We start from the raw sequence: 22,498 nt of genomic DNA on the forward strand, positions 1-22,498 counted from the left end.
TGGCTCCGTCCCTCCCCGCCACAAAAGATTTCTGAATTCCTTGGGTTCATCAAAAGCCCGCACTGTGTCGCACAATGGGCGGATTGTTAAGGACTCGCAGAACCGGTCCGTTGGAGTCTGGGAGCCCACCGTAGAGGTCTTTGAGAGATGAGGGACAAGGTCATGAGTGAGTTCCTCGAGTCTGAGGCTCGAGTCCTCTCAGATACTGGCAGCACTCATTCATGCTTCACAGAGTCTGGAATGTTAACACTCAACATGCTCCTGAGACGCATCAAAAGGAATACGTAACACTGTTTTCAGTGGAAAGATCAGTCCGTTTCCTTTTATCCATTTTTTTTTTTTTTTTTTTACTTCAATGAGCGACTTTTGCATGTCTGTTTTGCATATTCATTTGGCCTCTTTTGCTGTTAAACATGCTTGCGAGTAGTGGTGGAGATTTTGATTCATCCAAAGTGACTCTTTTGAACCAAAAGGAATCATTCAGAATCTTCCACTGGTTCGTTTAGTGACCCCCTTTGTAGTTTACATCATTACACCAGTAATGAGTGTGTTTTTGTGTATTATGAGTGAGTCATTGAATCATTTACTCGATAGATTCATTCAGAATCGTTAATGACAAAAACAGCCCTTTAAGGTCTTGGATCCTCTACCAGTGAACTGATGCCCTGAATCAGGTGTGTTTGATTAGAGAGACATACAAGAAGTGCACAGGTCTGATTAAAGGATTAGCTCACTTCATTTACTCTCCCCCACGTCATCCAAGATGTTCATGTCTTTCTTCAGTCGAACAGAAATGAAGGTTTTTGAGGAAAACGTTCCAGGATGTTTCTCCATATAGTGACTTCAATGGGGTCCAACGGGTCGAAGGTCCAAATGTGAGTTTCAGTGCAGCTTCAAAGTCTCGACACGATCCCAGCCGAGGAATAAAGGCCCGTTCACACCATACCAATGACGATAACGATAAAGATATAGTTCTAAAAACTGAAGTTAATCGTCGAGGTCCAGAAAAATCCAGCACTGTTTGACAAGTCAAGCCCCTTTTCATGAAAATGGATATGGAAGACAATCGTTCATTCCCTCTGAATAAACGGTGAGAAGTATTAACGTTACCTCAGGGATCCACAACATTGTCTTGCTTCCTTTGAAGTTGCGGTGAAAAAGACTAGGTGTTGTTTTTATTCCACTATATTGACTCCGTCGGCTAAATCCACTGTTAGATTATTAGCTGGATTCCACTAGCTTCACTCAAAGCATCGCATGCTGAGGACATCGGCTGGATAAAGCCTGTAAATGCATCAAGAACAGCAGAAACATGTTCAATCACGCTGAACACACTTTGAAACCGCAGCGCGAGAACTTAGAATAAACACACCGTTATGCGCCACACATTATGTAATCATGTTGAAAGGTCACGTGTGTTCCGGTTCAGAAATGTAGGGAAGGACATCATTGTTGTACGTTTTATTTATTTTAATTTTTTTGTAAAGGGCGTTTGACTTAGTCTCTGCACGTTCGCTTTGTTAACACTACGTCAGTACTTCCGCCATTACTTCAGATGAGCATTTGAGGTTAAAAAGTATATGAGCGTTTGTCTAGATCAGACTCTTATTCCTCGGCTGGATCGTGTCGAGACTTTGAAGCTGCACTGAAACTCACATTTGGACCTTCGACCCGTTGGACCCCATTGAAGTCACTATATGGAGAAACATCCTGGAACGTTTTCCTCAAAAACCTTCATTTCTTTTCCACTGAAGAAAGAAAGACATGAACATTTTGGATGACGTGGGGGAGAGTAAATGATGAGGAAATTTTAATTCTGAACTAAACTACTCCTTTAAATGTATTAGTACAATCCTTATTTAACTGCAAATAGTATAAGTCATTTACACAGCCATAAAATGGACTATTCCTTCTTCCCTCATTTCTCTCATTGTTGAAAAGAGTGATTCACACACTGAACTGAACGATCAAATGCCCCCTTTCATTCAGTCACTGTTGGTCAGCAGATCCCTGTTCACAAATGAAATACCTTGTTCATTCAGTACATTCACAAATGCCATGTCCCAGTTTGTTTAGTTTGTTCGTGAACAAGTGCCAGTCCATTCAGGACTGCTTCAAGTCATTCAGACTCTTAAACCATAGACTTGTTCAGTGAAGGGCGTATACATTCAGCAGGTCCAACAGTTGATATGCTATTCATATGCTAATGTATGCTAATGACATGCTATTTGCTCATGCTATACTCAGGGAGAAGCAACCAAAGCCAAAGGGAGAGACTTCAGCGAGCAAATAATATGTCAGTGCACAGAAGTGAATGATTTGTTTGGTTCACAACCAAAACACTACAACTTGTCAGTGGGGTCATGTGTGCGTGTCTCCTGGAGTGGTCTTCCTTCCCAGAGCATAATGTGAGATGTTTGTCATCCGCTGCTTTAAGCTTACGCTACTGTTACAGATAATATACTTAAGCAAAAAGCCTTTGCTGAGGAAAGGGCCAAAAATGGGGATCTTGCCCCCCCCCATCCGTTAAATGTCGGCTTCAAAGCAGCAAATTCCAGCATTCAGTGACGCAGGAGAGGGCGAGTTCCTTCATGGTCATGCTTGTGAATAAGAACATTATCCTCTGTAATCTGCAGCCAGCATTAGCTTGTCATATGGAAGCACCACAAACCTCTATTTAAACTCTGTTCCCACTGAAATGTATTTATGGCTCTTAGATTAGCTGGAAAGTCTGGAACATAAACGTTCTGTCATCTGTCGTCTCAGTGTCATGAATGCTGCTTGTTTGTAGTGTTGTTTTGCTAATGCAAGTATCACTATCGCTATTGCTCATGCTTAGAGTTAGTGATCTGAACAAACATCTAAAGGCTATGACACATCAAACCAACATCAAAAAACGTTTGCAGACGAAAGCTGACTATGTTGTCGCCAAAAAGTGTCGCTTGAACACACCGCAAAGGCAACAGCTAAGGGCCAACTAGCATGTGCGTTTTGAGCCTGTGTGAGATAGAATAACTCTCCATACCACCAGGTGGCAGTAGTCTATATTCATCATTCAAAAATGAAACTAGGACTGCGAATATACAGATCGTAAACAAAGCTTACGATTTTGAATATGAATCATTCTGATCAGTTGGTCTTCACTTGCTTCATTCCTGGCGGCTATGTTGTTTTAAAAATATGAATGTATTGGAAAGCTCAGCTAAGTTCATGTGTTCCCTCTTGATTTCATTGTTTGCCTGCTTTCATCACTTTCGTTTTTCTTCCCGTTCACCGGGTCGTTAATCTAAACAGCCAATAAGAGTGATCTGTCTCACCAAGTGACCAAGGTCAATTTACCATGTTCAATCGGGCAAAAAGATTTTGATTCATCCAAAGTGACTCTTTTGAACCAAAATGAATCATTCAGAATCTTCCACTGGTTCGTTTAGTGACCCCCGTTGTAGTTTACATCATTATACCAGTAATGAGTGTGTTTTTGTGTATTATGAGTGAGTCATTGAATCATTTACTCGATAGATTCATTCAGAATCGTTAATGACAAAAACAGCCCTTTAAGGTCTTGGATCCTCTACCAGTGAACTGATGCCCTGATGAGTGAAAAGCCCCTTAAGAGGTCCGACTTATGATGCTTAGCGCTGGCTTGATGTTGGACGAGGCCTTAACAAACCCCAAACTTTAAATATAGGAACTCGTCATGCACTATTTGTGTCATAATTAGTAATTTGTGTTCTGTTCATTTACTAAGTGTGATTGCACTTTTAATGCAGAATAACACTGAAGAAGGGACCTAGAGACCAGATATCACACAGTAACCACATAGCAGCCTAACAACCACTCCCGACACCTTAGCAACTGCACAGCAACACCATGACAACCATGCACAACACCAGTCTTCAGAAAAATGTATAAAGGCCCGTTCACACCAAGGACGATAGCGATAAAGATAAAGATATGGTTCTAAAAATCGTTCTCAATATTAAAGAATAGCAGAGTTCACACCACAGCTGTAACGATACAAAATGAGGAACGATATCATTCGTTGGTGCGGACGCAAATATAGTTATCGTTATAGTTATTGTTCTTGGTGTGAACGGCCCTTTAGAATAGAATTGAGTTCGAATAGTTTGCAAAAGCGTGATTATAAACACAACGAGGCTGTGAAATTGGACAAGTGTTCGGTGTGGTGACATTTAATGTCCCCGACGACCTTTGTAGTCCTATTGAGCCACTTGTTAGCAATCACCTTTTTTACTGAAGTATTTTATATCATAGAATAAAACCTGAAAATATCTTGAGCTTGTGTTCATCACAGACCTTATTTCAGCCATTTAACCAAAAACTTGGTGCGGACGCAAATATAGTTATCGGTCTTGGTGTGAATCAGCACTTAAGTCTGGTTTGTGTGTATTTTGTCAGATTTTGGACCGTAAGAACGGTGAGATTGATGAGCTGAAGAGCATGTATCGGGGGAAGCAGAAGGAGGCGGAGGAGACGGTTCGGAGGCTGGAGAAGAGAGGTGAGCTCATAATCTATAATAATAATAAAGCGGCCCTTAAAACATTGCTCGGAGGACCCAACAAAAGCGGCACCTTGTAAACAGGCTTGTATTAAAGCATGAATCACACTCGCACACAAAAAGGCTTTATCTTTCCACTCAGGAAAAGCAGGATCTGTGATTTAATGTCTTGTATTTGGCTTTTTCCATGTAGTCCTCAGAAACCAGAGAAAAAATCAGTCTTTATTTTTGTGGCCTTTGACCTAGTTATGTATTATCTGCCAAAATTATTTATTGAGAGAACTCTTCAGTCAAATTATTCTTTATTAAAGTCCCACTGAAGTGCCTTGGATCACGCAGCTTTGTTTGATGCGTTGACGTCATTTCCACTGAAAGGCGGGACATATTGAACGGCTCCTCCCCCTTTTTCAAACAGTCAATAGCGTTTAGTTTCCCTCACAGACTGCAGTCGTACTTGACGGCACCATGGAAGCGAATCCGAGCGCTGATGATACGCTGGATTCAATAGAAGTGAATAAAGTCTAGCCATTTCATTCTTAACCATCTTAACCGAGTAAAACTGGAGCGTTTGAGCAACCAAACACACACTCCAACCCATATTGCTCTGTGTGTCAACGCTCGCTCCGGCCAGGGGGTGTTTATAGCAGAGGGGGCGGAGCTTCAGATTATAGAGAGCGTTTGATTGGACAGAAGATGTGATGAGAAGCTGAAGTCATAAAAATCCCTGATCCATTTTAGCGGAAGGGAGAAGACTGTAAGTTTTGAATCTCCTAAATGCGTATTTGTCATTGTTTTGGAGCACACCGGCTTATTCATAACCTTACGGCTAACATATTCATACTAAAGCTACAAAACTTACATTTTGATTTCAGGCGGCCTTTAATGATGACATTCCTGAAAAGTAAAGTGGATGTGGAAGGCATAAACTAAACTGTAAGGGGACTTGGTAACTTCAGGAACAGCTGTGTACATGTTACATTGTTGGGTTTCACTTTATTTTGATGGTCCCTTTAACACATTCTGTTGACTAGAACATGTCTACTAACTCTCATTAGAGTATTAGTAGGGTTAGAATAAGTTGACATGTAGTTGCAAAGTCACTTATAGTCAGTATAGTGTCTGTTGGAGGATCATCACAATAAAGAGTTAGCAGATATTAAGCAGAGAGTCTACTAATACTCTAATGAGAGTAAGTTGACATGTAGTTGCAAGATGTAGACCATCAAAATAAAGCGTTACCCATTTTTGTTTTAAATTAACAACACTAGCTAAAATGTTACACACATCACTCACACAACTAACCTTTTATGGCTCGCTGCTGTAATACACTCCACCTTAACTCATATAACACCGAGATATCTGTTGCGGTTTTCATACCTATTATTTTTTAACTTTTATTATTATTAGTATTTTTGAGTCAAGAAGAGTGGTGCTATATCTTGAGGGCGGCCTGGGGTTCGAGAAGACCGAGAGAGGCCTGAATGTTTGTGTCTACCTCTCTCTCTCTCTCTCCCCTGTAGTTCAAAGCCTGCTGCGAGAGTCCCAGGTCATCCGACAGACCAAAGAGAAACAGATCAGCGAGCTGAAGAAAATGTCTGATCAAAGTGCTGAATCTCTGAAAAACGAATGGGAGAAGAAGGTAAGGAAGGGTTGAAAGGCTCAGGTTTCCACAGGCCTGTCCCTCCTTTGAACACTGAACACTCAGTGAGTTTTAGAGCTCAGCCAATCCCGTCCGAGTCTGAGAAAGAATCTCAAAAATCCATCTTCTTCTGAGTGCTCAGTAGATGTGTGTTTATTGCAGAGATAGAAAAGAAAAACTCACAAATTCTCTCTTTTTTTCCTGGAGAATCCGACCCTGCCTTTGTACAGGCTTTTGGTTGAAGGCTATCTTGCTTCAGGCCTTATAAAACATTCTCTTTGTTCTCTGTTTCCAAACGTAATATTCTGTAGGCCTCGTGTTCGGGGCTCAACTATAAGGAAGGCCAGATGGCAACGTGAGATCGTCTTAGGAGCGCTAATTATCTGCTCATAAACTTTAAACATTTAGTTTTCTTTTGACACAATGAACATCATTGGGAATTGCGCTGATTTAACCCTCTGGTGCTCTTCGCGTGTCGGTCAAAAATTACAGAATTTTTTATTGTTTTTTAATTTAATGCTTTGTATTTTTAGGGGATTTTATGGTACTTAAGTATATTTACACTGTATTTATAAATCATTTATGCACTTTTCGAGCATAGACCTGATAATTACATTTCCAACTTAAACTGTGGTAAATCTTGAATGCTTAGTTTAGAGCAAAAGACTGAAGTTTGATCTCTTTTCAGAGACGACACTTGGCAGATTATTGCTGAAGTGAAACAAGTTTTAAACTAAACTTAAATACGTGTATCGTTATTAAAAATGCAGAAAAATTTTCAATTTTTATATGAGATTCATATTGTCAAAATCAAGTTTTACTCTATAACTGTGAGAAAAGCCATACATCTAAACAAGTTGTGTTCAAAATTTGAGCTTGATATCTCAAAAAATTAGATTTAGTTTTGCTGCAGTACCAAACGCTTCCACTAGATGAAATTCATCCTCCCATTTATTTCCAATGCGCTCATTTTTGACCGTGAGGAGCACAAGTGTGACTTTTTTTTCAGGACCATTTATCCTGTTTGAATCATGTCCATGATTTTTTTTTTGTGTGTACACATAGCAAGTGCCAAAACCTTTACCAAGTTTCATACCATTCCAATGAAGTAAAATAATTTTCGGTCAAAAGTGACCGAAGAGCACCAGATGTCGCCAGTTTAACATTATCTGGTTTTGTATCCAGTGGACAGTGGAGATTACAGAGTGCAACAATGATCACTCACTGTTTTTTACTGACAGTTTTCTCTATACTTGAAATCACACTAGCATAAACCATTGCTTAAGGATTTCAGGGTCTTGAAAAGTTTATTTTCTTGAATGGGCGCCTTTTTCCCCCAATCCTGGATCTCTTGTGCTGAGCTCTGTTGTATGATTGGTTCATAGTTTCATGCTGCGGTGGCGGAGATGGAACAGGAGAAGTTTGAGATGCAGAAGCAGCACACAGACAACATCCAGGAGCTGCTGGAGGACACCAACCAACGGCTCGCCAAGATGGAGGCCGAGTACAGCGGCCAGAACCAGGCCACTGTGAGTGCACTCACACACACTTCAGCACGGTTCAATGGAAACATGATGTGGCTTAGAGATACATAGGGCCAGTTCGGTCAGGACCACTATCGTCAAATACGATTGACATTTAGCATACAGTTTGGATTGGCGGTGCTAGCCTAGCATGGATAAGAGCAACAACCCCCTTTAGGGTGAACAGAACAGAACCAACATGAATGCATTGACATGAATTTAAAGTACAACATAATTCGAGAATTTATTGACCTTAAAAAAACGACTTTTGACCGGCAGTGTACTTGTAAAGCATTGGGCCAATCATCCTCGTCTGCATTCGTGTTTTGTGTAGAGGTATGTTTCTTTGTCTTGTTCTTTCCTCCTCTTCCCTCACCTTGTAAACGTCATCTTGTGTGTGCGTTCGGGGTGTGTGCCTGAAGCAAAGCATGCCTTATATGCTTGGGTCGAAGTCGTCCTACTCGTGACTGGAGCGCTGTGGCGCTCTGGCTAAGATGAGTCGGGGCGCGCGTCAGACCGTGACTGAGGCCTAATGAGTTTAGCTTGTTACAAATTAGCATTCAGCGGCCGTCATACAGGTAAAGGCACACGGCCTGTCAGCAGGCCTGAATTTACGAGACTTCAAATGCATGCCGACCCCACAGAGTATGACCCTTCTTTAATAATTAAACACAGCACATTTCCAGGCAGGGCCCCAGATGAAAGGCCCTTCTGTCATTGGAAATTAGGTTCTCCCGTTCTGTTGGTTTAGGCTGACCTCAGCAACCTCTCCACCCGAACCCCCCCGCCTCTTGTCTTACCTCTTCTCTCCTCATAGGCTGCTGTTGTCAATATGTCAGCTTGAGGTGAGATGCTGTGTGTTGTTTCTACTTTGCGTTTGATGTCTCAATACTCTAGCCTTTGAAAGCCTTTGTTTATCTTTCGTTCTTTCATCATTCTTTTGTGCGGCACACTCCGACGCTATCCTTATTTCTCAAAAAAGCTCTTCAAAGCTGCGTGGAGTCACATCGGCCAGCGTTCACATCTTCTGAATGGGCGAGATTGGGGCGCCAACGGGTGCTTGCGGTGGCTTCTCGCTTGGGAGCGTGTCCGAAGTTGGCACAACTGTTCTTTCCCTTCGCTCTGCTTAATATTCCCAGCGCTCATTGGTGGCTAAGTTTTGATGCGCCAATGTCAGTGCTCAATAGAGGAAACAACACATTGAATATTGATGACAAGATACATATTCACCACATTTGGGACTCAATGGAGATTGATGACTTGTCATCGCACAAACTCTTACCTGAGAGATGTATCAGCCACCAACCTCCGTTTGTCAAATATGCTCTATAATCATAACAGTATAGCCACAAATATTAAGGGATTTATAAAATTGACACAAGGTCAAAGAAGAAGTTAATATAGTCCACATTAAAACAACAAATGTGTTGTCTGACGGGAGTGCACCGGAGCTGGTTGCTGGTCAAATACATTTTAGGAATGAGCCATCATTGTCAAAATTGTGTCCTCAACACTTACTTCCACGTTGCAAAATAAACTGGATATCTGACGTACGTTTTGGTTTCCTTGGTTTCTGATTATATCCTGACTTGTTTCTATAGTTACTCATGATTATCATATTTTTTTAGTTCCATGTTTTGGGATCATCTTCATCTTTTACCATCTTTTTTAAGTTTCTTTGTTTTTGTAGGTTGTTGTTGACACATAGCTTGACTCTAAAAAATGCTGGGTTGTTTTTTTTGGGTCAAATATGGACAAACCCAAATGTTGGGTTAAAAATGTAATTAAAAAATGTACAGTTGAAAGTGAAAGTTGACGTTGGGTAAAAAATTTAAATTACATTTTTAACCCAACATTTGGGTTTGTCCATATTTGACCCAAATTTGGGTTGAAACAACCCAGCATTTTTTAGAGTGTTGGTTTCTGCTCTGTTACTGGTTTAGTGGTTTTGATTGTAAATAAAGACGGTTTATCGAAGATTGTGTGTGTGTGTGTGTGTGTACATATATATATAAATATATATATATATATATATATATATATATATATATATACTGTATGTATTCAACAAAGTGCTGAAAACATTCCTTGTCAACGTTTTGGTCCACATAGTCATGATAGCATCACGCAGTTGCTGCAGATTTATCAGCTGCTCATCCATGAAGTGAATCTCCCATTCCTCCACTTCCCAAAGCTGCTCTACTGGATTGAGATCTGGTGACTGGTGAAACCAGCTTGAGATGATTTGAGTTTTGTGACATGGCCTGTTGTCCTGCTGGGAGAATCCATCAGAAGATGAGGACACTGTGGTCATAAAGGGATGGACATGGTCTTAAAGGCTTAAAGTGTGCTGAGAAATATATATAACACACCATTACAGCACCAGAACCGCGTATACAAGGCATCCATGGTTTCATGTTGTTTACGCCAAATTCTGACCCTACCATCTGAATATTGCAGCAGAAAACCACTTTTCCAATCTTCTAGTGTCCAGGTTTGGTGAGTGTGTGTGAATTGTAGCCTCCGTTTGACAGGAGTGGCTCTCTTAATGCTTCAATGATGAGAATGCCTGAATGGAGAATATATTAGGAATTATCCTTTTTCCCAAAGCAGAGCACAAGCAATATACATGTATCTTCGGATACAACACAAAGCAAACATAATGACTTTCGCATTGTCTTACTTATCACCTATTTTTCTATTCAGTATTCACCAACACGCAGGGCTGTTACTCATTTCACATGCAAAGAGGTTTGCCAGTCTAAGTGGCCACATACAAATTTAATGACATTTTTTGTTGAAAATAACCTTGATAATAAGACTTAAAAAAGTGTAGAATGCTTTTCTTACTTAGTATTTTTCTCTTGTTTCCAGTCCAAATATGTAAAAATTCTTAAATCAAGATGCATTTACTAGATGAGTAAAATGACATAAGATATTATGTCCTGTTTTCCGGGGGAATTAATCAAAATTAAGTGAGTTGATGCTTAAAGAAAGCAAAATTATCTGGCAATGGGGTAAGAAAAATAATCTTAATTCAAACAGAAACAACATTATTATTTTCTCACCCCATTGGCAGATAATTTTCCTTTCTTTAAGCAAAAACTCACTTCATTTTTATTTATTTACCCAGAAAACAAGACTTAATATCTTATGTCATTTTACTACTTTAGTAAATGCATCTTGATTTAAGAAATGTTTGATATTTGTACTGGAAACAAGACAAAAATACTAAGTAAGAAAAGCATTTTTTTGCAGTGCCCCTGTAAAATCTAGCAGATTAACGCGGTTTAAGTCAACAAAAATGTCTGCTTGAAAGGAGAATAAGATATGCTTTTAGTTTCTCTTTGTTTGGGTTGAGTATTCATAAAACCACTGTTGATCCGTATCCTCATCGATGATACAGTACGTGTGTAGAAAAGCACATACGATCTTTGGTGGAGTAGGGAACATCCTCCTGGCCACTGAGACGTGCTCTCTGATGAGGGCATGTGTGATTGAAAGGATAAAGACGTGTCCCATGTCACCTGCGGGTTTGACGGTAAGAGGGCGTTATCACAATCTCAATCTGTAACATCAGCAGCCGTTTCTGACTGACTCTCACAGTATTTGGAGATGTGTGATTGTTTACTTTAATTGGTTTAATTTATTTTTTTACATGTGTTTACCGTAGTAATAACAGTAAATTATGCATAATTACATGCATCTAACCCTCAACCAAACACTAATCCTACCCTAACCCTATAGTAAGTACATGTAGCTGCTTAATATTACTCAGTACTACTACTTAAATATATAATTACACTGTAACAATGACACCTTAAAATAAAGTGTAACCTATGTTTCTTACCCCACTCTCCCCTACCCAGAAAATGATCCTGTAGCAAGTGTTTTTGTAGCAAGTACTGTTTTTTTTTTAACAGTGAGATGCGCAACTATTCTAGATTGTTGAATGTCTCAGACGATTGCATGTGCGTGTGCCATCAGGGTCAGTGTATTATTTACAAGCGTGCGTCATTGCACAAGTCTTACTCTTTCAGATCATGCCGCATTTCACACTGGGAGTTAACAAAGGCCTATTTTCCAGCGTTTCGACACTGACGTCGCCATCAGAAAGCTGTGCTTTTCAACACTGGCCACTTTCATCATCTGATGAAATGTATCTTCACGTATCTTCAATCAATAATCTGTCATCATTCATATCAGCCTGCATTCCACCCGCCATGCACAGGACAGTGGCCTCCATTAACGATGAGACGCGAGTGTGTGTATGTGTGTGTGTCTGAGCGCTGTCTGGTTTTGGTTTAACAGCTCTTGCTGTCCCATGGAAAGTTTCCCCCTTCCTGTATTTCATCAGATACGGTTGTCTCATTTTCAAATGAAGACCATCCTAGATCCTAGATGTTCTTTTGAGGGCTGAGCTATGCTTTAATGCTTTTTTATATTCAATCCCAGCATGCTCTGGGTTGTGCTAAAGAACAGAGGCCCACAGGTGCATCAGATTTGAAAGATGATCTTTGAAGGTGGATGAGGATGGTGTGGTGGCCATGAATGCTGTTAGAAAGCTGTTTAAGCTCACTGTTACTGACCTGTTCAACTTTCACTATCACATCTACAGAAGAATTCCCCATTCGGGAGGTCTCCCCTGCCTTTCTCTGTTGACTCTGTGTTGGGAAGCTACTGTGAAGCTCTAGTTTGTCAAGATACAAACGACTCATAATTAGGGATGCACAGATATGAAACTTTTGGCCGATACTGATAACCGATATTTCTTTAAATTTGAGAGCCGATAACCAATATATATATATATATATATATATATATTTTTTTTTTAAAGCCTGATTACAAAAACAAAAGTCTCACCATTAAAATCCATGTCCCAAACACATAATTATAATAATGTTATCATTATAATTTAATGTAGCCGATATGACAGACTGTTGCACTTTACCGTATTTTCCTTTTTGAAGAGATTTCAATCATATTTCAAGCAATTCAAAAGCATCATGTTGAACAGTGCGCATCTGAAGTGTCTCAGCTGAAGGAAATAATACATTATTTATCGGCTTTAATATATCGGACAAATGTTCTTAGCAGGCCGATAACGATAACATTGAAAATCAACATATATCGGCCGATACCGATATGGCAACCGATATATCGTTCATCCCTATATTTTTTAACCCTATAGTTTTAAAGTAGTTCAACTACACTCAAACTACACTTTTGAGCCATGTTGGTTATGATAATGACTACTGAAGAACAGCTAACTACATTGAAGTTATGTAAGGGGGCCATAACTTTTGCAATAAAACACTATTTATTTACTTACTTATTTAGTGACAGAATTAAACTTGAACAGATAGATTTACATTCAAAAACAAAAAACACTAAAAATCAGTGGCGAGTAGAAGCATTAAACAAATTTTTTTTTTTTGACATGAACATAAATGCAACATTTTGTTTAAAATTTGTCGGTACTGTACTGAACTAACACTGAACTAAATTAAAGGTACAGTTCACCCAAAAATGAAAACGTCATCATTTACTTACCCTCATGTTGTTCCAAACCTGTATGAATTTCTTTCTTCTGTTGAACTAATAAGAAGATATTTTGAAGAATGTTTGTAACCAGACAGTTGACGGTATTCATTGACTTACAAAATATTTTTTTTTTTTTTTTTTGCGATTTTCATTTTTGGCTGAAGTATCCCTTTGAGCTAAATAATTACACAATTGTATTCTGTAGAGCTGGTTTATAGCTGAACTTTTGTTTCATAATTGATTAATTTTGCAACATTAACACTATTTTCACGTTTATCAGTGTGAAGTTTCTTATATTGTGTAAAGCACTATAATAAAAGCACTATATATATAGTATATAGTAAAACTTTTTTTTTTCAACGCTTGCACCTAGGAACCTATTTCAAGGTTTGCGTTCTCGAGCCCCAAACACTGTTGTTGTGCGAATGAGCAGCCGGAGCGCATTAAGGGTTTTCTGTTAGAGTCTTGTAAGTTAATAACTAATGAACGGAAGTGAATCAATCAATCAAAACTAACTTTAGCTGGACAATAACTTTATTCTAGAGCTGCTGTAAAGCCACACAATCTCTGTTACTGTAATCTCCTATTATCACTGTAAAGCTGCTTTGAAACGAGCTATATTGGTAAAGCCCTGTATAAATGAAGGTGACTTGACTTGACTTGATTAAAAAAATGTTTTGCAGAGATATAAATCTGTGAATCTTTTTTGATCTGTGATATTTTTTGATGAGCTGGTTCATTTGTAGAACTGTCTGTCTCTTTCTCTTATCTTGATTTTTCTGTGTGTCTCCTCTAGGAGCAGATGGTGCACGAGCTAGAGTCACGGGTGAAGCAGCTCTCCGTGGAAGTGAAGGACGGGAACCTGCTTCGGCAGAAGGTCACACAGGAGAAAGCCCAGTTAGAGATTCATATCGCCTCCATCAGCGCTGAGCTACAAGAGGCCAGCCACAGGTACGGGAAATCCTGACATGCTCAGATGCGACTGATCGCAGGTGCAGGGATTTGATGTAACCGATATAAAGGCTATAAAGCACATCAACAGATTGACGTTTTTGTGAATGATAACGTTTTCCCAAATTTTTCAAGGCTTGCACCTTTGAGCGTGTCTCTAGGTTTGCGTTCTCGAGCCCCAAACACTGCTGTTGTGCGGATGAACGGCCAGAACACAGTAAAAGTGTTCAGTTAGAGCGGTGTCGTGTTAGCGGCCCCTAAGTTAATAACTATCTTTGCAACGGAAGTGAATCAATCAAAACTAACTTTATCTGGACAATAACTTTATTCTAGAGCTGCTGTAAAGCCACACAATCTCTGTTACTGTAATCTCCTATTATCACTGTAAAGCTGCTTTGAAACGAGCTATATTGGTAAAGCGCTGTATAAATGAAGGTGACTTGACTCGACTAGAGATAATGTTAATTCAAAGAGGTGGAGAGTTTGTGTGTGGTGATTGTGTGTGTTCTTCAGGGTCGTGTCCCTGCAGATTGAGATGGAGAAGATGAGAGACCAGCATGAAGACTCGCTGCAGAAACTTCAGGCCAGACACAACGCAGACATGAGCCACTTCCAGCAGGAACACACACTCTCTGCAGCCAAGGCATCACCTCACACACCTTACACATGCTTTACTCACTCTTATTTCCTGTGGTAGTCGACAGATTCACTTTTACTGAACCGTTAAGTGAGTTAACTTTCTGATATACAAGCTTAGGAATGATTCCTGGGGCTGGTTGCATAAATTTAAACATTATGTTAAGACAGTGTCTTAAGATCCGGTATGACCCACTAGCACTAGACCCACATTAGTCTGACTTTGTTACCAAATTAGGACAATCTATGTCTCTATGTAACTGACTTAAAAAAAGTTATGAACAGTCTTAAAGAAACAAATTTGATGACTAACTTGTAAGGCTAGTCTTAGCGGTTTATGCAACCTCGCTCTGATCCAAACCCTACTGTCTACATCGACAGCTACCTTCTACTGTAGCTTCTACTGAACTTAAATTTAGCTATATTGCTACTCACATGAAGTATAAATGTAACATTAGGACGTCTTAGGACTTCTAAGATATTCTAACAACCACAAAAAATACACAGTACACACAAATATTAGGTGTTTTTCTGTCCTACAAACAGTATATGTTTGTTTGTAATGATTCCCTGAGCTTGGCAAAAAACAAAAACATGTTTATTCATCTGTGCTGATTTTATTGACCATTCTTCCACTGAATGAGTAAGCTATAACGCCTTTCACACAGCAATCCCGGTAAATTACCGTAAAATTGCCAGAACGACTTAACCGGTAAATTCAGAAATGCTCTGTTCACACAAGCAACATCGATCTGGCTCTTTACCGGTAACAGACCATCACACATCAGTTACACAATACCAGTAAACTCTGTGAGGATCATGAACCGGAAGCCTTGTTCCCGAAGAAGGCTCGTTATTATATCTATTTTAGTTAACTACCTTAGTTAACATGAACTAAGAATGAACAATACTTCTACAGCATTTATTAATCTCAGTTAATGCTAATTTCAACATTTACTAATACGTTATTAAAATCAAAGGTTGTGTTTGTTAGCATTAGTTAATGCACTGTGAACTAACATGAACAAACAATGAACAGCTGGATTTGTATTAACTAACATTAACAAAGATGAATAAACTCTGTAACAAATGTATTGCTCATTGTGTTAACTAATGAACCTTATTGTAAAGTGTTATACCATTTTGTCCTGTTCACTCATGATCTGTTACCGATACACTTATCGTATACTTGTATAGCCTAAAAAGTGTGCCAATTTAGTCCCAAGTATTGAAATGGTACACATACAAATAATACTAGTACACATGTTTCCTTTACTGTACACCTACTCACACTTTTATATGAACCTGAGGTATATATACAGGATTCTCGCTGTCTACTGAGGGGTCTCTGCATCATCAGGAGGATGTGTGTGATGAATATATATGCGTCAGCTCACTAGCTTTTGAAACGGAGCTAATCTTTGTAAAGTTTCCGGTTTCATAGCATTTCGTGAATGTAGTTTGTGTTTCTGTCAGGCATCGGAGGGGATTGAGGATTTGGAGCAGACTGTGGTTCTCCTGAAACAGCAGATTCAGGAGACTGAAAACAGGAGACAGAGACAGCTCAGGGTCAGTAGCTCACACACACTCCTCACACACTGACAGTGACATCACGCTATCTTTGGGGATAGTGGATGCTCACACTGCTGGTTGCCCTCGTTATTGGTGGGATGCACAATTAACACAGTAACACACACCGTTACGTACATCTGGTTGCTGTATTTCACAGGGCCAATCCACAGTCACTGCATCACATCACTGCTTATTTGCATAATCTTAAAAGTCCAACTCTCAATGAAACTAATGACCAGTTGCTTTGTCATGCAAATCATGTAAGTCCGTCAGTGTGTGAACGACCCGATGGACCTCGAGAAGTCAGTTCATCGGTTCATGTTATTCCAGAGAAATCAAACTGGTCTTCATAATATTTGTGCCAGTGTGTAATAACTTGCTTTGCCCCTTTGTTTTCTTTATTGTCAGACGTCACCATGTGCCCTCTTATTGGCCAAACCCTTTATCACCATCCGATGAAATCCCCATGGATAAAATCAAAACTGACATGTTTTCCTCACTCAGAAAAAAAGCCAGTAAAATGGTTTGCGATTGTCGTTCCATGTTGGCTTTATGTGTGAATGACAATTATTGAGTATTAGGCTGTCAAACATTACTGCTCAAAACAAGTGAGGACAACTCCTCCTTAATCTGTTTGTCTGTTTATCGCTTTTGTTTTTCTTTGCTTTCTTATGCTTGGTTTTGTTTGGTTTTGTTTCATTTGCTTTGTATTGCTTTTCTTTCTTATGCTTTGTTTTTGTTTTTGTTTTGTTTTGTTTTGTTTTGTTTTGTTTTGTTTGGTTTTGTTTGGTTTTGTTTGCTTTGCTTTGTTATGTTTTGATTTATTTTGCTTTGTTTTGTTTTTGTTTGCTTTGCTTAGTTATGTTTTGTTTTGCTTTGCTTTATTACACATTTTTTTGCTTTGCTTTGCTTTCTTATGCTTTGTTTTTGTTTGGTTTGTTTTTGTTTGTTTTTGTTTGCTTTTGTTTGCTTTTGTTTCATTTGCTTTGTTTAGCTTTTCTTTCTTATGCTTTGTTTTTGTTTTGTTTGTTTTTGTTTGTTTTGTTTTGTTTGGCTTTATTACGCATTTTTGCTTTGCTTTGCTTTCTTATGCTTTGTTTTGTTTTTGTTTGCTGTGCTTGGTTATGGTTTGCTTTGCTTTGCTTTGCTTTGCTTTGCTTTGCTTTGTTTTAATTTAATTTGAATTGAATTGAATTGAATTGAATTGAATTGATTTGTTTTGTTTTGTTCAGGACCAAGAGAATAAGATGCAGCAAGAGATGACAGATCTGCAAAACAGCACTGTCAAAAAGGTAATTAATTTAATCACAAACTCTGTACAATATTATTAATAATATGATATGGCTTATTTATAAGTGTTTGGATATGCATTATTTGGGCTGGCCCCTTCTGAATATTTGGTCTAAGCCTCTTCTGGTTGTCTATTAGGGGGCAGCCTAGTCATTATACAGTATCATGAAATATCAAAGCAAGAGTCATGGATTATAAAGAAACATGCAGACTCTGTGTGCGTGCTCTCAGTAAGTGTGGTTTAGTGAGGTGAGGTGCCTGATTGAAAAAAGCCTGCTAACTTTCATTCGAGCCAGGGGGTTATTTTTATTTATTTATTTTTTACATTGATTTGCACATATTAAACTTTTGATTATTCACACCAAATTTTATAAGTTTAAAGCCCTAGTTATTATATTGAAACAATTATAATGAACTTGAAAAGCATCAGTTTAAGAGACTAACCAGTCTTCATAATCACCACCAGTCTCAGAAGCAGTATAAACCAAAGCAGGCCGTTTTAGTTAGACATAAAAGCATTTCCTCTGCTCTCAATTGCCCCAGCTCACTTTGATGAAGGGAAGATTTGAGGCTGTAAAATCGAGTGCTTGTTACAAGGGCCCTGTTTCCACCTGGTGTTAAAGGGATAGTTCACCCAAAAATGGACATTTTTGTCATCATTTACTCTCCCTCAAGTTGTTTCAAACCTGTATGAGTTTCTTCTGCTGAACTCATAAGAAGATATTGTGAAGAATGTGGGTAACCAGGGTCCGTCAACTGTCTGGTTACCAACATTATCTTCTTTTGTGTTCATCAGAAGAAAGAAACTCATACAGGTTTTTTCATCAAGACACTTCCTTACATCACTGAGTGCAACACACGAACACCATATTCATTCATTCACGTTTATTTGTATAGCGCTTTTCACAATACACCTCGTTTCAAAGCAGCTTTACAGAAAGTGCACAAGTCCACATTACTATTTCGAGTGTCTGTTATCAGAGACGACTGTCTAAGTTATGTATTTCAGAAATGTACATATACAAAATCACAGTTAGCTAAAAATGCACTAATTTAAACAATGTAATAATTTAAGGCAGAAACAATGTTTGTTTGTAAGGCAGAATACTTGTTTGTTAACAAATACGTGAAACCCATAAAAACCACACGTTAAGTGAGTTGGGAGAAACCCAAGAAAGCGAATGATTTGCATATGTGATCAGGCCACTAAAACCGCCAGGTGGAAACAGGACCAAGTTGGAATTTGTCAAGTGTTTCCCCAAATGAAAGGGGAGCGTAACGGGACAGTAATAGACCCGACCTGATTGCCCCACTAATTATGAGACTTAATAGGAGCTGCTCCGTTTCAAACGTCTTCAAAGCCACAGAACTGTCATAAAAAGGGCCGCTTTAATAATCGCCCCGACACAATCAGGTGAAGGTAAGTTTTAAGATTAGCCTCAGACACCTGGTGCCGTCTTCAAAGGGCCGGTCCGGTTATAAAGCAGGACCTCTGTCAAGGGCACATCTGCAAAGCACAGGCCGTATATACACACACCTGCAGGCCAGCACACGACCTCTGACCTTTACTAAATCACATCAGCTCTGTTGAGTTGTGCTGTTGAGTGATTGACACTTCTGCTGTGCTGTCCCAGTTGCAGACGCTTCAGGCCCAACTGGAGAAGGAACGGGTCGATGGCAAGAGGAAGATCAGCAAGATGGAGGACTCGCTCAGGTACGGCCTGCCAGAGTCATTATGACAGTCTTCTCTTTAAACACTACCGGTCAAACTTTTTATTTTTACACTTTTTTTTTGGCCATGGAAAATTGATCAATTTCAGATAAATGCTGTTCTTTCGAAACTTTCTATTCATCAAAGAATCCTGAAATAAAAATGTACACAACTGTTTTCCACATTGATAATAATGAGAAATGTTTCTTGAGCATCAAATCATCATATTAGAGTGTTCCCTTTCAAGGGAACTCAACGCTGCGTATAGCGCTGCGGGAACGCCCCTGCGTGATTGCGTCATGAAGCACTCGTGAAATCAGTCCAATGGCGTGACGGGACGTCCTAGGCGGGTGACGTCATTGACCAGGAACCTATAAAGCACCCCTGGACCGAACAAACACTAGCTTCTGTGTCTTCACAAGCGCTCTATGTGAAATCGTATCTGTCTATTTGATGTGTGTTTGTCTTTCTATATATTATGGAAAAGCAGCAATTTAAGCAGTGTGTTACTCCCTGTCCTCGTTTCATCACGGGTGGGGATACACACGAGCTTTGTGTGATGTGTTTGGGATTGGAACATGCCCAGTCAGCTCTCGAGGGAGTTGGCTGTGAGCATTGTGAGAAACTGACAATGAAAACTCTCCGGTCCCGCCGAGCACTCTTCGAGGAGGGTGCTTCGGCTCGCGTTCCCCAGGGCTCGGGTCCCGCTGCTGCTGAGGCACGGCGAAGACGCTCGTCCTGGGGTTCGCAAATGGATTTAACGGCGGGGTTAGAGACGGGTGATCCCCTATCTCTTCCCTTAACCGTTGAATCCGACGCTTCAGTTCACGAGTCAGAAGCACGCGCTGCGGTTTCTTCTGCTCGCGCTGAAGCGCAAGTGCAGCAGCACTCCAGTTCCGAGGAACTGGATGTTGTGAGCTTGGGAGATGAGGATTTTGCATCACACACAGTCACACACACACAAGAGGAGCTTTTGGAGGTTGTCACTCGTGCTGTTGCTAGATTAAATATTGACTGGCCAGCCAGTGAACAGGAGTCATGTCGATCAAAGAGTAAATTAGATGAACGATTTTTGCCATCTAGATCGCAACCTCCAAAGCGGGGCTTACCGTTCTTTCCTGATCTCCATACTGAGGTATCGAGGTCATGGATTAGACCGGCATCATTCAGAGTTTTTAACCCAGCGACATCTGAATATTCGAATATAGTAGGGTTAAAGAAACATGGTTATGCGGCGATGCCTCAGGTGGAAGAGACGCTTGCGAGCTATCTCGCCCCCGAGTCTGCATCGTCGCTGAAAGCCCCGCAGCTGCCCACTAAACCAGTAAGAACAACATCGGTTTTAGTGGGTAGGGCATATTCGGCAGCAGGTCAGGCGGCTGCCAGTTTACATACTATGGCGGTCCTACAGGCATATCAGGCTGACTTGTTAAAAGACATAGATGATGAATGTGAGGAAGTGGGGAGAGATACAATAGCGGAGGTCAGGAAGGCAGCTGATCTATCTCTTCGGGCCACCAGGGAAGCGGCAAAATCTATCGGCCGCTCTATGGCAGCTCTGGTGGCCACGGAGAGGCATCTCTGGCTAAATCTCTCTGACATTAAAGAGAGGGATAAAAGATTTTTGTTAGATGCTCCTGTCTCCTCTACTGGTCTTTTTGGCGATTCAGTAAATTCGGTCGTTGAAAGATTTCAAGAAGCGAAAAAGCAGGCAGCTGCATTTCAAAAGTTTCTTCCCCGTAAGGTCTATGTCTCTGGGGCTGCTGGGCGGGAGCAGCCCCAGCCGAGTATGTCCTCCTCTCATAGAGCCCAGCAAAAGGTGAGCGTGGCTGTCCGTGCCCCCCCACAGAGAGACTGGGGGTCGGGACAGCGCGCTCAGCCAAGGTCTTCCCGAGGTAGAGCAGATCTGAGGACTGTGATTATCTCCAGGAAGGCCTCGGCGAAGAAGTCCTGACGCCAACGGCGCCAGGATTCTGATGGTAGCCCCCTCCGAGGGGAATCGGTGTGTCGAGGCACCCGCTTCCTCTCGGTGCCATCAGGGGGCCGTGCTGCCAACCCTGCCACCTCTGGTGTTTCAGGACGCAGCGGTCCCCAGCGAGTTCTTATCTCCATGTCCGCCCGGAAACGTAGCGGCGTGGGGAAGCTCGCACCCTCCGAGGAGAGTTCGAAGTGGGTCAGTTCGGTTGCTTCCTGCCGGTGCGCCGTCTCAGGTCACCGAGCTGGCCGCTCAAATAACACCAGAGACCAGCCTCGAGAGGCTGGTTCCCTTAGTAGAGTATCTGGCAGCGTGGAAACTTCTGCCAAATGTCTCAGATTGGGTCCTGCATACAGTAAAAAAAGGGTACAGAATTCAGTTCGGGTCATGCCCGCCCAGGTTCAACGGGGTAGTACACACGGTAGTAAACTCCGAGCAGGCTTTGGTGATGGAAGGAGAAGTACGGACACTTCTGCAAAAAGAAGCTATAGAAAGGGTTCCTCCCCACAGCAGAGAGTCAGGGTTTTACAGCCCATACTTCATAGTTCCAAAGAAGGGTGGGGGGCTGCGGCCCATCTTAGATCTGCGTCGACTAAATCGAGCAGTCAAGAAGTTAAAATTCAAAATGCTCACGTTGAAACAGATTGTGTATCAGATCAGGTCCGAGGACTGGTGTGTCACAATAGACCTAAAAGATGCATATTTTCACATCTCCATCCTTCCGCAACACAGGAAGTTCCTCAGGTTCGCTTTCGGGGGCGAAGCGTACCAGTATCGGGTTCTTCCGTTTGGCCTAGCACTGTCACCCCGCACGTTCACAAAGTGCGTGGATGCAGCTCTGGCTCCTTTGAGACTCCAGGGCATCCGCGTGCTGAACTATATAGACGACTGGCTCATTCTGGCACAGTCAGAACATCAGGCGGTCCAGCATCGAGATGCTGTGCTAGCTCATATGAAAAAGTTGGGGTTAAGGCTAAATGTAAAGAAAAGCGTGTTAGTTCCACAACAGAACACCACTTTTCTGGGCGTAATATGGGACACAAAGACCATGAGAGCATGTTTGGCGCCCGCCAGGATAAAATCGATCCTGGAAGCCGTGCGCAGGATAAGACTAGGCCAGTCACTCACTGTAGTACAG

The 22,498-nt window shown here is 40.8% G+C and overlaps 1 protein-coding gene across 2 annotated transcripts in view; it reads left to right on the forward strand.

Annotated features, from left to right (window-relative positions):
- The window catches only part of cep112 (centrosomal protein 112), a 240,510-nt gene that overhangs the window by 38,670 nt on the left and 179,342 nt on the right, over window positions 1–22,498 (forward strand). For both annotated transcript variants that reach the window (XM_056249958.1, XM_056249959.1), the window contains exons 9-16: window positions 4,420–4,519; window positions 6,040–6,158; window positions 7,544–7,687; window positions 14,022–14,176; window positions 14,690–14,819; window positions 16,289–16,381; window positions 17,617–17,676; window positions 19,309–19,388. In XM_056249958.1, the coding sequence (XP_056105933.1) occupies window positions 4,420–4,519; window positions 6,040–6,158; window positions 7,544–7,687; window positions 14,022–14,176; window positions 14,690–14,819; window positions 16,289–16,381; window positions 17,617–17,676; window positions 19,309–19,388 (881 nt within the window). The remainder of the gene's footprint in view (window positions 1–4,419; window positions 4,520–6,039; window positions 6,159–7,543; window positions 7,688–14,021; window positions 14,177–14,689; window positions 14,820–16,288; window positions 16,382–17,616; window positions 17,677–19,308; window positions 19,389–22,498) is intronic.

Source organism: Rhinichthys klamathensis, unplaced genomic scaffold, assembly GCF_029890125.1.
Source record: "Rhinichthys klamathensis goyatoka isolate OS25496 unplaced genomic scaffold, OSU_Roscu_1.1 h1tg000065l_1, whole genome shotgun sequence".
In the NCBI taxonomy this organism is placed as follows: Eukaryota; Metazoa; Chordata; class Actinopteri; order Cypriniformes; family Leuciscidae; genus Rhinichthys; species Rhinichthys klamathensis.